The sequence below is a fragment of the Urocampus carinirostris genome, chromosome 2, assembly GCF_059441175.1.
Source record: "Urocampus carinirostris isolate Australia breed hairy pipefish chromosome 2, RoL_Ucar_1.0, whole genome shotgun sequence".
Taxonomy (NCBI): domain Eukaryota; kingdom Metazoa; phylum Chordata; class Actinopteri; order Syngnathiformes; family Syngnathidae; genus Urocampus; species Urocampus carinirostris.
In genome coordinates, this window is record NC_142350.1 from 5,638,033 (window position 1) to 5,654,029 (window position 15,997).

Here is a 15,997-nt window from a genome sequence, read left to right on the forward strand (position 1 = left end):
TTTCTTTTCCAATACACCCCCATGATACGGCGACACACCAAACAACTTTTTCACTTTACGGTGTGGGATAGGATGTGCGGCCCCGGTTCACAGCATTTTCCTCACTTTACGACATAAATAACAAATTATTTCTTTGCCCAAAAACGTTGAAGTATGTGTGCGTATGGCGAGTTTTTAAAATGCTATTGGTCTGATTTAATCAATGTCAAATAAATTAATGTTCTGCTATTGGCTAAACTACTTCGCACAGTGTCTTTCTGTTTTTCCGTTCATTTCAGAATATTGTGAGCTTCTTATTGAACTTATGAAGAGGTGATTCAATACTGTATTTTTTTGTCCCGTCGCCTGCGATTATAATATAAAGAAGGCACACGATCGCTACCCTCGCTAAGTTGCATGGTTGTAACCCATTGACGATACTATAATGTATTTATTCGCTATGTGTCCCACGGCTTGCAGTGATGCCAAACAGAGAGGCAAAAAGATGATAACCATGTGAACGGAGCTTGCGATTATCAATACATAGATTCCAAGAATGCACACGAATGGCTGCCTTTCTAAGGGGCATGACAATCCTTATACGGTGCATCCGGAATGTATTCACAGCGCTTCGCTTTTTCCACATTTTGTTATGTTATAGCCTCATTCCAAATTGTATTAATTTAATCTCTTAGCTCAAAATTCTACACAAAATACTCCATTATGACAATGTGAAAAAGTTTTTTTTTTTTTTACTTTTTTTGAATTTATTAAAAATAGAAAACTAAGAAATCACATTTACATAAGTATTAACAGCCTTTGCTTAATACTTTGTTGATCCACCTTTGGCAGCAAATACAGCCTCAAGTCTTTTCGAATATGATCCCACAAGTTTAGCACGCCTATCTTTAGGCAGTTTTGCCCATTCTTCTTTGCAATAAGTCTCAAGCTCAATCAGGTTGGATGGGAGACGTTTGTGCACAGCCATTTTCAGATCTCTCCAGGGATGTTCGATCGGATTCAAGTCTGGACTCTGGCTGGGCCACTCCAGGACATTCACGGAGTGGTTCTGAAGCCAATCTTTTGAGATCTTGGCTGTGTGCTTTGGGTCGTTGTCCTGCTGAAAAATGAACCTTCGCCCCAACCTGAGGTCAAGAGCGCTCTGGAGCAGGTTTTCATCCAGGATATCTCTATATATAGCTGCATTCATTTTTCCTTCTATCCTGACTAGTCTGCCAGTTCCTGCTGCTGAAAAACATCCCCACAGCATGATGCTGCCACCACCATGCTTCACTGTAGGGATGGTATTGGCCTGGTGATGAGCGGTGCCTGGTTTCCTCCAAACATGGCGCCTGGCATTCACACCAAAGAGTTCAATCTATGTCTCATCAGACCAGAGAATTTTGTTTCTCATGGTCTGAGAGTCATTCAGGTGCTTTATGGCAAATTCCAGACGGGCTTCCATGTTCCTTTTACTAAGGAGTGGCTTTCGTCTGGCCACTCTACCATACAGGCCTGATTGGTGGGTTGCTGCAGAGATGGTTGTCCTGCTGGAAGGCTCTCCTCTCTCCACAGAGGAACGCTGGAGCTCTGACAGAGTGACCATCGGGTTCTTGGTCACCTCCCTAAATAAAGCCCTTCTTCCCCGATCGCTCAGTTTAGAAGGCCGGCCAGCTCCAGGAAGAGTCCTGGTGGTTCCAAATGTCTTCCATTTACGAATAATGGAGGGCACTGTGCTCATTGGGACCTTCAAAGCAGCAGAATTTTTTCTGTATCCTTCCCCAGATTTGTGCCTCAAGACAATCCTGTCTCGCAGGTCTACAGACAGTTCTTTTGACTTCATGCTTGGTGTTTGTGCTCTGACATGCACACTCAACTGTGGGACCTTATATAGACATGAGTGTGCCTTTCTAAATCATGTCCAATCAACTGAATTTACTGCAGGTGGACTCCAATTAAGCTGTAGAAAGATCTCACGGATGATCAGTGGAAAAAAGATGCACCTGAGCTCAATTTTGAGCTTCATGGCAAAGGCTCTGAATACTTATGTAAATGTGATTTCTTAGTTTTCTATTTTTAATAAATTCAAAAAAAGTAAAAAAAAAAACTTTTTCACATTGTCATAATGGAGTATTTTGTGTAGAATTTTGAAATAAGAGATTAAATTAATACAATTAGGAATGAGGCTGTAACATAACAAAATGTGGAAAAAGTGAAGCGCTGTGAATACTTTCCGGATGCACTGTAGTTGGAAGTCACAACTGATTCATGTCGTATACCCCGGGGTCTACTGTACATACTAAACGGCATACCTCCTTTTCCTTACCTCTTTGGATTTTTTCTGAAGCTCCTCCGTCTCCCTTCTGAGTCTTTCCCTCTCTTTCTCAAGGTCAGTGATGGCTTTTTTGAGTTCGTCAGCTTCTTTGGTGCTCTGCAGCCTCTGAGTCTCTAATTTTTGCACCACCGTCTCCGTCACTTTTTGTCGCGAGTCCTCCAGACGAGCTTTAGCTTCTTCCGCTTGCTTCTTGAATGTCTCGGCTTCTTTCTGAGCTTTAGCTTGTGCATCACTGAGCTCTTTGACCATGAGCTTTAGCTTCTCCGCCTCAGCTGACGCTTCCTGCTTCCTCTTCTGTTCCGCCTCCAGAGATTTTTGAAATCCTTCCGTTTCCTTGTCCAACTGCTGCTGGATTTGCCGTTTGTCCTCCAAGAGTTTCTTGGCGGCCTCCTGTGCTTCGTTTTTCAGTTTCTGGAGATCCTCCGCCTCGGCTTTCAACCTGCTAGCTTCCTGGATGGCTTGGATTTTCTCCTTTAGCATTTTCTCTGCAAGCGCCCTCTGCTGGGCCAGGTCGGACTCCACGTTTTTTCTGAGTTTGGAGGCTTCCTCGGCTTCTGCACTAAGTCGGGCTGCTTCCTCAGCAAGAAGTTTCATCTTCTCAGCTTCATCCGCCAAGAGTTTTTTGGTGTTTTCTTTGTCCTTTTGCATTAAACGTTTATTTTCGCTTTCGATTTGGATCTTAAGTTTGAGAAGTTCCTCCATTTGGATCCGAACTTTAAAGAGTTCATCTTCGACCTGTGATTTTTGATTGACGGCATCATCAACTTCAGTTTTGACTCTCTGGAGCTCTTTGTCCAGGACGAGTTTCTGCTTGTCGGTTTCTTCCAGCTGCAGTTTTATTGTGAAGAGTTCCTTCTCTACAATCGATTTCTGCTTAATTGCCTGCTCAGCTTCCTTCTTGTGCTTATTCATTTCTTCATCAGCTTGTTTTTTCTGTTTTAGGGCGGCGGCCTCAGCTTCAGCTCGCTTAGCAGCTTCCTTCTCGGCGTCTTTCCTCAGTTTTTCTGCATCCTTCTGAGCCTTAGCCTGTCTGGCAGCTTCATCCTCAGCTATTTTTTTCAGCTTCTCAGCCTCTTCAGCTTTCTGTCGCAGCAGTATCGCCTCTTTTTCAGCTTTCTCTTTGGCTTTTTCAGCTTGCCGCGCGAGTTTTTGCGCATTTTCGAATTCTGACTTGAGTTTTTCCTGTGCCTGATCGCCGGCTTTGTTCTTGGTGAGGACTTCCTGAGCCTTTTGCTCAGCGATGCTACATTTCTGAGAAGCTTCACTGGCTAGGATCACTTGTCGCTTGGCGTCATTCTCGGCTTTCTCCCGTTGCTCGTTGGCGTCTGCTGCCTTCTTTTTCAGATGTTGTACTTCCTCTTGGGCCACTTTGCATTGGCGTGCCGCTTCTTCTTCAGCTGCCGAGATTTTCCTAAGTTTCTCCTCAGCTTCCTTACGCTTTTTTTCCTCGTCAGAGGCAAGTTTCTTCAGCGTCTCAGCTTCTTTCTCCGCTTTGATTTTGCTCTTTTGTGTGTCGTCGGCAACTTGTTTTAGCTTCTGTAATTCATTTTCCAAATTGGATTTTTCCTTTGAGGCTTTTTCAAAGTTGATCCTGATAATGTGGATTTCTTCTTCCACCACTTTCCGTTGTCGGACAGTTTCCTCAATTATGTTTTTTTGGCGTTCCAGTTCGGAGTCGGACGAGCTCTGAAGATGGTGCATTTTTTCGGTTATGTCTTGTTTGTGTTGGGCAGCCTGATCCTCAAGAAGTTTTCTTTGGTAAGCTTCGTCCTCAGCTTGTCTTTTCAGTCTTTCATTCTCAGCCTCTTTGGCTTTGAGGGCGATCTCCGCTTTAGTCTTGAGATGGGTGGCCTCGTTGATGGCGGCCAATTTCTCCTTGAGGATTTTTTCGGCTTCAGCTCGCTGTTTGGAGGCCTCGTCTTCAGCCAGCTGCCTTTGCTTCTTGGCCTCCTCTGCAACGGACCTCAACCTGGCCGCTTCGTCCGCCAGTTGCTTCATTTTAAGGACTTCGGACTCCAGAAGCTGTTTGGTTTTCTCTGTCGTAGACAGTGTCTCTTTCTCTGCTTTGGTCTTCATCTGGAGAAGAGTGTCCATTTCGCCTCGGACCTTGGCCAGCTCTACCTCAAGCTTTTTTCTCTGGTTCTCGGCGGCGTTGACTTCGTTTTTTAGACGCTGCAGCTCGTTATCAAGGAGGCTTCTTTGTTGTTCAGCGTGTTCAAAATCAGCTTTTAATTGGATGCATTCTTGCTCGGCGGACAGTTTCTGCTGCGCAATCTGCTCAGCGAAAGTCCTTTGTTTGTCTAGCTCCTTCTCTGCGTTTTCTTTCTGTTTCAAGGCGGCTTCTTCAGCTTTGGCTTTTTTCTTTGCGTCACGTTCAGCTTCGGCTTTCTGCCTCTCTGCTTCTGCCTGGGCCTGACTCTTCCTTTGTGCTTCCTCCTCAGCTGCCAACCTCAAGCGTAGAGCCTCGTTGGCCTTTTGTCTCCATGTCTCCAGCTCTTTCTCTGCAAGTTCCCGAGCTTTGATGGCCTCCTCTTGCTGTTTGCGGAGTTTCTCAGCTTCCTCCTGCAATTGGAGGACGGTGCCCTGCTCTTTCTTGAGGGACTCTTCGAGTTTAGTGGCTTTTTCGGTGAAGGACATGGAGGTGGTCTGCAACTGGGCGGCAGCACTCTTTTGGGCCACCTCCTCCACAACCCTAACCTGCCTGAGTTTCTCCTCCTCAGCTTGTTTCAGGCGCCTCTCGGCCTCCTCCGCTTGCATCTTAAACTTCTGTAAGTCATCCAGGGCCTTCTGCTTCTGCTTGGAGGCTTCCCGCTCTGTCTCAGCTTTGCGCTTCAGCTCGTCTTCTGCTTTTTTCTTTTTCTGAGTTTCGTCGGCCACCTGCTTTCGAAGCCTCTCAGCTTCATCCTGAGCGGCTTTACGGAGTTTTTCCGCTTCGGAGGCTCGTTCCCGGAGCTGCTGGAGCTCCACATCGGCCGTTCCTTTTTGTTTAACAGTTGTCTCCAGTTGGAGACGGATGATGCGGATCTCCTCCTCGATCTTGGTCCGGCTTATAAGAGCTTCTTCTAACTGGAGGCTCTTGGTCTTGATCTCCTGCTCGGACAGAGTCTTGAGTTGCTGCAACTCCTGCTGGATGTTCTGCTTCTGCTTTTCAGCACCCACGGCGACGTCTTGTCGTTTTCCAGCCTCCTCTTTCATTTTCAGCATGAGAGCCTCGGCCTCTTTTTCTGCCTTGGCCACCGACCGAGCGTGAGCTTCTGCCAGCTGCTTTTGTTTGTCCAACTCGGCCTGGATCTCAGCCAACCTCTTCCTCTCGGCTTCTTTCAGCTTCTCTGAGGCTCTCTGCAATAGTAAACGAGATGTGAGGGCTTTCAAATGTCAGCCTAATTAAAGCTGATTCTACAATATAAGCTTTACTGTTACACATCAGAAACATGGTTGATGTCTTCAGAACTTATGTGCTTAATTTTCAAATTTAAATTCTGAACCTTTCCTTAGGCCATAATGTCAAGGCTAGTACCTACTTGCCTGCCTTCCTCAGATTGATATTCACAGTGACAAAGCATTGGCAGGCAAATCAGATAGGAAATAGGCATTTAGAAAAAAAAGTAATAAAAGAGATATACGGGAATGTGGGCACAGTCTGGGAAACAAGCAAGCGGGTTAGCCTGTAAACCCAATAAAAAAAAAGCCGGTGGGTGACCAGAATGGGAATATTTTAAGTTCTAGATTCCCTGCATTTCTACGGTTGTAGAATAGTTTATATGTCTCCAACATCAAGAGGTTATTGTTACAAACTTCCAGCTGTGCAAGCATCCTAAGGACAGTTATACAACACAACATCCTTTCTTGGATGTTTCCTGCAAATTTGACAGTCTTTTTCAAAATATTCCTCCATGTGACAATTTAAACTTCCAAAAGAGGGAAATATTGTGGAGAAAACGGTCAATTGGGCATGAACTTCTGGACAGTTATAAAGCGCAACATCCTTTTCTGTCAGGACTTGGCACACCACTGTCCTCAAGAGTGTGCCAACAGGCAGACGGACCAGCTAACAAACCTGTTCCTCAACCAACCATTTTCTTTAATTTATTCATGGACTGTCAGGTCACTGTCTTTCACTTCCAATCTCTTTTTGATTTTGTCTTCCATTTTTACATCGATTTTTTTCAGTTTTGGCTATTTGGTTTTTAGTTCACGGTTTTGTTTGTTACTTTGTTTGTATATTTTGTTAATAAAAACCCTCTTGTTTAAACACACCTGTCTTGCTTGCTGCCTTCCTGTGTTTGGGTCCACCCAACAAACGTAACACTTTCCAAACGTTCTCTACCAAGTTAACTTACTTCTCAACAATAGTCCTCATTTTGGTTGTTTTAAATAATCAAAAGGGGGACTATTGTGGGGAGGACAGTCAACATTACAGGAAACATTTGGAAAGGATTGTGTGTTAAGTATAGTTTGAAATAATAAAGGGGAGTAATATTGTGGTGAAAAGAGTCAACTTTGCCGAAAAAGTCTGGAAAAGATGTTCATGTTATGTATGTTGTGGAGAAGACAGTTAACTTCATACTTCATCTGGAAAGAACGTCCTGTTATATATAGTTTCAGATTTTCAAATGGGGGGGGGGCTATTGTGAAAAGGATAGTTAGCATTGAAGGGAACATCGTGTGGTTTCTAATCATCCGAGGGGGACTATTAGTGTAACAAAACCGTATTACAACCAAGGCTTGTATATTGGCTTTCTGCTATTAAACACCACCTTTTCTGATCACATTCTGGAATGCAGTTACCTCATCATTCTCTAGGCGACGGCGTGCGTCAGTGATAAATATGATGTACTGGCTGACGAGAGTCATGAGCTCGCTGTAGCGGGTTCTCAGTTCCACGTACTGCAAAAGAGGCAGGAACAGCGTTGGACGACTTTTCTGGATTTCGAGTATTGGTGAAAACCTGCCTCTTGGATTATATCATCTGAGGTGCACTCCAATTTGGGCTTCTTCAACGGCGAGTCGGGAGGGTCCTGCAGGGCTTTGTAGGTCAGGAGCTGAAGCTCATAATCCTGCAAGGACAAACATAAGTTTTGTTTTGGATTTCACATCGAACGAGTCTTTATATTCGTGTACGGACCTTGACGGAGTCTATGTAGTCTTTGGCGTTTTTCTGGCACTTGTCCATCTTGTCTTTGTTCTTCTCTATCTCATCTAGCAGCTTCTGTAAGAATTGAAGAACCAAAGGAGCATTAGCGGTTTTGGGTACCTCACAAGTTTTTGTTTTTATAGAACAGGTGGTCACCAACCTTTTACAAACCGAGAGCTACTTTTTGGTTACTGATAATCACGTAGGGCTATGTTATTACCAGCGTATACTGTATTTTTTGGACAAAAGTTTACCATGTTAAAAGGCACACCTTAAAAAATACCATATTTCATTCAATATTCCTTATATATAAGGTGCACAAGTAATTCCACTCTTTGATAGTTTTGCATCCCCCCTGGCTGCGTAGAGAAGACACTTTGAGTAGAATATTGCAGACTCTAAGCTTTTGTGTACCACAGACTGGTTTAATGTATGATAATATTCTTGCAGCCCAGCCCAATAATAACATTGGCGATAATAACGATAACAATGCTCATATTAATAATAATACGAAATCCACTGTGTAATCACGAGACCACTAGGGATCCAGATGACATAGGAAAATGCCTTCAATTTTATCTCATATTTACACAAATTTTACTCACGGTACCATGTGTACAATGTTGTTTTGGCTGAACTGTTTCCACTAATGCTCCGGTACATTATCTAATGCCTTATTCTATGTAATCTACATTCCTAGTGATCTAGTTGATAAGATTCGGTACTCTCACCGCTGCGATTTGGGTTTGATTCCCGTTGCAACAAATGCTGAGCAAATGCAGTCCAATGTTAGCGTAAAACCTCATGTGTAATGCGCAACACAAAGTTTAGAGTTTTTTGGGGGGTTAAAAAATGCATGTAAACACGAAAAAATACGGGACAGTAATCCCTTGCTGTATTGCGGTTTCGCTACTTTGTGGATTTTCTTTGTTCAATGCAGAAATTATTCTGATTGGCTAAACAGAGTTAGATGCGTTCTATCGCCAACAAAGTTTGACATGTCGACCTGCTAAACCTACTGTGGAGCCACATGCGGGTCTTCGGCGAACCTTAGTGGCTCCCTGGCGTTTTAAAAAACAGTTTGATAATGGGAAAATATATAGTTTCTGTAGGGCAGCACCGGAAGTTAAGTGCAGTTTTCCATAACGTCCACATGATGGCGGCAAATTATTTTTTAAATTATAACTTGACAGTACAAACATTATTCATTTAAAAAAATGTTAATAAAGTACTTTATTTGTTAAACAAATAATTGAGCCTGTATATTGGGGTTTTTCTTGAGTGATAAATAAATCATTAACAAATATGGAACGCAACCCCTGCGAAGAACGAGGGATTACTGTATAAGCAAAAATAAGCCAACTTTCTTTTCTGTCTGGGTGGCATGGTACCAAATGACCCGTGGCCTAATACTGGTCCCGGTGGTTGCTGACCACTGGTTCAGAGGAACTACTCTTTATCACAGCTGGGGACCAGTGTCGAGGGAATTTTTTGTCAGTACCTCCTCCTCAGCTAGCTGCTCTTTCAGCGCAGCTACGTCCCCGACAGGCAGGGCCTGAATCTCCTCCTGGCGTGCCCTAGCTTGTATCAACCAGCACATTAGCCACTCGTAGCTGTCCCGGTAGGTGCCCATTTGGCGTCGGAGCATCTCCAGTTCCTGCTTACGGATCTCCAGCTGACCCAAGGCTGTCCGCCAGCGTTCTTGCAGGTCTGCCACTAGGTGGCGGTAGCGGTCCAGCTCGGCGTCGCGCTCGCTATGCACGCGAGTCATCTTGTCGTGGACGGCCGATGCACGCTTGAGTTCGTCTTGCATACGGTCGAACACGGCCTGGTCGGCTTCAGATTCGGTTTTCATTTTCTGTGGGTGGGGGGGAGATTTTAAGGGTTATTGTTCTATCGTCTTTATCCATTATCCATTATCCGTTATCGGTCAGTTCATAATACGCTACAAAGCCCAGGAGCCAGGACTCTTACTCTCAGCCAAAAGGCCAAGCTAAGGTCCTAGCCCTAAAGCCTTGCTGCGATCATTGCGTATGCACCGTTCCCGGAGGGGGATTTTGTAAGGTTTATTGTTCTATATTCTTTATCAATTATCCATTATCAATTATCGGTCAAATCATAATACGCTACAAAGCCAAGGGGCCGAGACACTTGCTCTCAGCCAAGAGGCCGAGTCAAGGTCCTAGCCACAGAGCCATGCAGTGATTAGTGCGAATGCACCGTTCCCGGAGGTACTGCAATACCGGGCCGATGCGTGGAGTGGACTGAGCAAGCTCTTATTTTCTGTTGGGGGCAAAACAACCTGCTCAGGAAAATCAAACTTTTGGTGTCCTGCCACAGAGCTATAGTGTAGGACATATTGGCCTTCAGTGACTTGCACTCAGGGAAGACAAGTGAAGCTGTGCCTCACCTGTCATCATGGAAATATAAAATCAAAAGTATAGTAATCCCTTGCTGTATCGGGGTTTACTGATTGTCGTTTCCGTACTTCGCAGATTTTTATCGTGCATTGTGTTCTGCATTCTGACAATCTCCCACGTAAAGCTATTTCCATTTCAAGTTTCTCAAAAATCCATCATTTTAACAAAACACTTTGTTAAAAGAGCAACTCCGTTTTTGCCCCAAAGGCAGAGGAAGATACTTCTAGTTGTTAAACAAATGCTTAAAACTGTAAATAGGGTTTGTTTTGGGGTTTCAATGCAAGATAAAGTATTAGATAAATAAATAAATGAAAGTTTCTATCGCAGGACGTTTTTGGAGCGCCGTCCCACAGAAAACGAGATATTACAGTATATTGAATTAAAACTTAACAGCAGTGTCGTGCACAACAGTGACATGCAATCAGGGGAGGCAATTGAGGATGTGCCTCACCTGTCATGGAAATATAAAATGACCAAATATACTAACTGGTTATATTTACCCAGTGTTTTTGTTTTTTTTCTCATTCAACTTCACTATTTGGGGATTTTCTTTGTCAATATTGCTGAATTCTCACATTATATTGATAATATTATGGAATATTATGGTATTTATGTTATTTATTCAGATTTTTTTTTTCACAGTAGCATTTAAGAGCACCGTTTTTAAGTCAAAAGTGTGTCTCTGACATTCTAAGAAACCCCAAGCGTGGAAAATATCAGTAAGGGATGCTGAAAATACATGTTTTTTCACACCATAAAGTGAAAATTTGGTAATGCCGGATTGTCGTATCCTTGGGGTCTGCTGTTCTGTACAAGGTTAAATGTAAAAAGAATCAAGTTGAACAAAGGAGATCAGTTAAAAAGCAATTGTTAAAAAGTAGGTTAGGTCTAACAAACAAGACTGCTTAAGACTGTAAGTGTCAATGGGTAAGTGTGAGATACATTGTAAAGCGCTTTGGGAGGTCTTCATTCACTAAAGCGCTATATAAATGCAGACCATTTACCATTTACTAAGGAGCTGGTAATACTTACATTTTAGAGCAGGGATCACCCACTTATTAGCTAGTTTTTTGGCACCAATTAGCACAAATGGCTAACAGTTTTATATGCATTTGTAAAACAACCACCTATCCCGTTGTTACTATGTTATTAGCATTAGAGCAAAGGGCTACCAGTTTGATATGCGTTTGTAAAATAACCTATTATGTTATTACCAAGTTATCGCAGAATTTTTACTTTATGAATATTGTTATTGCAATTTGTATAGTAGAGTGTTACTGTCCTGAGCATCTGTAGACAACGAGTAAGGCACAAACATTGCTTGCCTCATGGCACGGCGCCATAGTGAGACCCAAACAATTGAATTAGTGATAGTATTAGTAAGCTAATAGGAAGTAAAACCATCCAGTCAATTTATTCTTGTTGGGTGGGAAAAAAATCATGACTCTTAATGCTTTTATTTTATTTTTATTTAAAACCAGTGCAAAGACTTCCTTTATAAGGTAAGATGATAAAACTTTTTTTTTATATGCTACACTTTATATAGCGCTTTCTTGCTCTGCCAATCAAATGATGAATAAGATGTAGCCTCATTTAACTGTAAATTTGACTGTGCCTCACCAGACACCCTTAGGAGAACCACAGAAAGTCATCAACACAGCCCAAAAACCATTGGCTGCTCTCTACCCTGTGTGTCCTAATATATTTTTTAAATCTTATTTTTTCCACTCCGTAGTAATCAATGACAATAAAGGCAATCCCGTCAGGATTGAAAAGGAGTTAACGAGTCACAACTGGGTCCATTACCTTTATTTGGTTCTGCTGCCTCTCTGCCTCCTTGTCCTGAGTCGGGACTCTGTGGACGTCCAGCAAACGAGTTTCGTAGCTCTTGAGCGTCTCCTCTGCGTCGTTGGTGTTTCGGATCACGATGTCGATGGCCTTCAACCTAAGACAAAAAAACTTTAGAACCTAGTGTGGCTGAAATCTAAATTTAGCAAGACTTACTTGTCCAGATAAATGGACGAAAGACCGTAGACGTGGTCCATTTTTTTCTGTGCACTGTCCAGTTCGGAGCGCAGCAAAGGGGCCGAGCTAGACACCTGAGGCGAGGCCAGGACATCCTCGGCATTTTCCACGACGGAGTTGAGTTCTTTCTTCAATCCTTCGAGCTCGTGTTGGACTTTCTGCCCGCAAAAACCACAATCCTTGACGCGGTCAGAAACCCAAAATCTAAATCATGATCCTCACCATCTGTTCGGTGGTCTTCAGGGCGCAAGCTTTGAGTGGTTCTTTTTCGGCGAGTTGACGAAGTCGCGTCACCGTTCGGTTCTCGCAGCTCTCCAGCCTCAGGCGGAGATCCTTGAGCTTGGTCAGATAAATCCTGCACACTGATTCATCCTGCTCTCCTGGTGGGAGGACAATTCAAGTCAATAAAATATCCCTGCTTTCATCGCCTTCTTATTTTTAATAATTGTCCCGATCGTTGATTGGTTATGGTCATGCAACTTAGCAAACGTAGTGATACGTGTGCCTTCTTAGTATTTCTTGATAATTGCAAGCTTTGTCCCCATGGGTATCAATTTTTTGCTTCTCCCTTAAGCATTACTGCAAGTTTTGGAAGCCACAGCAAGTTGTGTTCCTTGCCTCATCGCCTTCTTATTTTTAGTAATAGTCCCAATTGTCGATAAGTTTGGACCATGCGACATAACAAGGGTAGTGATCCGTTTGCCAGCTTGAACTATGAGCTCCGTTTCCCTGGTTATCATGTTTTTGCTTCTCCCTTAAGCATACAAAGCAAACCATTGTGTAATCACTACGGGTACTCTACAGTAATTACAAATCACACAAGAATCCGAGCAAAATTAAGAGAAAGACAGTAGTTAAGCCAATAGCATTTCAGGATTTTCATGATGCCATGACACAAACCAATAGCAGACCAGCTTTTTATATGATGTCGACCAATAGCAGAATGGAATCTTCGAGCTGTAACTTGTCAGTTATGGGGCACACAAAATAATTCATCATTGATGTTGTATAGCAGGAAAATGCTGTAAAGAGGGGGCAGAAAAAACACCGTAATGTGACAACGTCATAAGGTGGGGTCGCCATATACCGGGGGTCTACTGTAGTTTAACATGCTCTTCATTCACATTAAAGAACGGGAGAAATTAAGTCCTTGATTGACTTCATGCGAGATTAGGTGGTCCTCGGTCTTCGAGGGCCTTTTGCATTCAAGTTAGGAGGAATTTCAGTGAAGAAGACGATAATTGGTGAGGTTAATCAGTGAATGCATGAATGGAACTTGGCAATCACAGGTCGACGACACACACTCCGATTAGCGCAAACAACAACACACTAGGACACAATTGGACCACACACTGTGTGACACTCAGACTTAGTCAAGCTCCTTACCTGTCTTGAGTGGAACATAACCTGAAATTTGAAGCCAACAGACAACTTATTCATCAGTTACGAAGCATGATTGATGTTTATGGTCTTAGAATGCATTCCAGATGCTTAGCAACCACAAGGTGGGAAAATCGAAAATAAAGAAAAAATCACCTTGTTCAGCGGTGGTGACCAGTGTGTTGTAGTGCTGGTTAGCCTTGTTGTAGCTGGACTCAACCTGCATGCGGTCCTCAGCTCCAAAAGTCTGCGAATCCTGGCTGTCCCTCAGGAAGTCCTGGTAGTGTTGCTCCAGGTTCCTCAGGGCCAGCCGGTACTCCTCCACAGTTAACGTCTTGAACTGGAAGGGAGGAAGACTGTGAGACTCAAATACCACACAAGAACCTGCCCAGTCTGGAGGACATTGCCAAATCTTGCTACCGCAGCAAAGATGAGAACAATGTACACACGTTTTTATCAATGAAAATTCTGTAATCCCCCGTTTATTGCAGTTATTGGAACGAGAAGCAATTTGCGAAAACACACAAGTAAGTCAACAGGGGATAATGGATCGTGGTCAAAATACTGCAGTTAATTTTAGGCGGGGTCACAATACAACCCTTCCGCGGCCTAAACAATACAACAAGGACTCTGCTGGACCCTGCCTTCAGCAATCATCGACTGCAGGTAATGGATCATGACGGCAAGAGTACTGTTCATTCTAGGCAAAAATAAACTAAAAATTAGCCGCCACGCATAAATCAAATTTGATCTCTTGGCCCCCGCAATCAGTAATAGTTGGCTGTGAATAATGGATGCAAAACACTGCAATTGAATTTAGGCAGGGGAAAATGGAACCCTATGGCGGCCCAAAGTAAAAAAAAAACACTCTGTCAGCCCCTGCTTTTATTATCTCCAGTCGACTGGGGATAACGGATTACACCACAACTGTGTGTTTCATTTCAGGCAGGGTGGAATTCTTATGCTTTCCTACAAAAGCGCCCTCTGCGGTTCCCCGTCCACAGCAATATGGGATCGTGGACGCACATGTGCACATAACTTGGTGAACATAAAGGCAAAAAAGAGCCACTAGGCCTGATAAAAGTACACTCTGCTGGTCCCCACTGTCAGCAATATATTATTGGAGATAATGGATCACGGTGGTTCACTTTTTCGTGGACAAAACAGCAAAAACAGCAACAAAATGCGCTGAAGGCCTCCACTTGCAGCATAATGCAATGAGGGATAATGTATTGTGGAATATTTTTTCAACTGAGGTCGAGAAGAAAGAAATGTGAAGTAGCAAGGGATTACAGTAAAGACGATAATGTTCAGTTCTGATAGGAATGTTTGTGTTACCATGGAGATGTTCCAGGTCTTGATTATATGGATGTCCCTCATGAGGTACTGCCAAGACAGGAGGCTCCTCAGGTCCACGAACAAAACCTGCCACACTGTCTGCAACTTCTGCAGATTCCCATCCAGACTGAGAAAAAAAAAAAACACGAGTCAGTGGTTCTAAGACCCGAAACGTTGCCATGGAGACAGTTCTCACCCAGCCACGGCGTTGACGGCATCCTTGTTGGTAGGCGGCACAAGGAAGCAGATGGACGGCACCGTGGCCTCGTTGCCTTGCCGGTTGAGCACCCGCCACTTATACGGTTGAGAGTTGTTGAGGAGGGCGCATTCGTCTCCACGGTGGACCGTGATCTGTACCGGGACAAAGTGAGTCATTGGCGCCATCTACTGACCAGTAGGTTATAGTTCAACTTTATTGACCTCCATTTGCTTGAAGTCGCAAACCGCCTGGATGGGGAGCTTGCTCTTGATGGCAGTGGCTGGGTTCCGAGGCTTCAGCTGGACCACGTTCTTGGCCCGCCGCTTCAGACCTTCCAGGTGAGTTTGGAACTCGGCTAGCTGTTCTTTCTCATCCTGAACCGGAGAACTCAAAATCAGAATCATCAGGAATGCTAAGAAGAGAAAGTCCTTAACACAGCCCAGAAAATCATGGGCTACTGCCTTGTGTGAAGGACATTGCTGGTTAAGGCTACTGCAGTGATCACATATGCAAGTTATTTTCTCTCTTTATTATCTTATACTAAGCTTTATTCATCAAAGTGTAATTTTGTGTAGACCATTTTTGCAGAGGTTCATCAACATAGGACAGAAAATCATGAGTTGATATCAGCCCAGGCTGGAAGACAATACCAGTTAACGCTAATGCATGGCATCGGACAGGAGAACCTTACAGGCTGTAATAAACATGGCCACAAAAAAATCATGGGCTGCTTTTGCCCAGTTTGAAGGAGATAGCCATCTACCTCCAACTAAAGGGAGGAGACAGAAAACAACACAGCCCAAAAAATCATGGGCTACTCTCTGACCAGTCTATAATGCCGGGATAGCCTAGTGCACGGCACCAGACAGGGGAACCTTATAGAGGGTCATTAACACAGACCAGAAAAACAAGGACTACTCTTTACCTAGTATGGAGAGTAATGCCGATCAAGGCTAATGCACAGCAGCAGACAGTGGAAAATACTGTAGCCAAGAAAATAATGAGGTGCTTCTGCCCAGTCTGGATTATATTGTAGGCTATCACCATGAGTGCATGGCAGGAGACACGAGGATCTGGCATATTGTCATCAATACAGGCCACAAAATCACAGGCTCCTCTCTACCTAATCTGAGGGACATTGCCAGAAAGATTAATAAATACTGTTTGTATTTTTTGACCACTAGATG

The 15,997-nt window shown here is 43.6% G+C and overlaps 1 protein-coding gene across 3 annotated transcripts in view; it reads right to left on the minus strand.

Moving 5' to 3' along the window:
- The window catches only part of pleca (plectin a), a 109,841-nt gene that overhangs the window by 7,783 nt on the left and 86,061 nt on the right, over positions 1-15,997 (minus strand). For 2 of the 3 annotated variants that reach the window (XM_088328538.1, XM_088328536.1), the window contains 13 exons: positions 15,032-15,184; positions 14,808-14,962; positions 14,612-14,738; positions 13,430-13,613; positions 13,280-13,300; positions 12,116-12,273; positions 11,873-12,051; positions 11,675-11,813; positions 8,950-9,306; positions 7,440-7,523; positions 7,267-7,371; positions 7,103-7,201; positions 2,306-5,653 (listed from right to left, as the gene is read on the minus strand). In XM_088328538.1, the coding sequence (XP_088184664.1) occupies positions 2,306-5,653; positions 7,103-7,201; positions 7,267-7,371; positions 7,440-7,523; positions 8,950-9,306; positions 11,675-11,813; positions 11,873-12,051; positions 12,116-12,273; positions 13,280-13,300; positions 13,430-13,613; positions 14,612-14,738; positions 14,808-14,962; positions 15,032-15,184 (5,109 nt within the window). The remainder of the gene's footprint in view (positions 1-2,305; positions 5,654-7,102; positions 7,202-7,266; positions 7,372-7,439; positions 7,524-8,949; positions 9,307-11,674; positions 11,814-11,872; positions 12,052-12,115; positions 12,274-13,279; positions 13,301-13,429; positions 13,614-14,611; positions 14,739-14,807; positions 14,963-15,031; positions 15,185-15,997) is intronic. The other variant, XM_088328537.1, reaches the window with a different exon arrangement.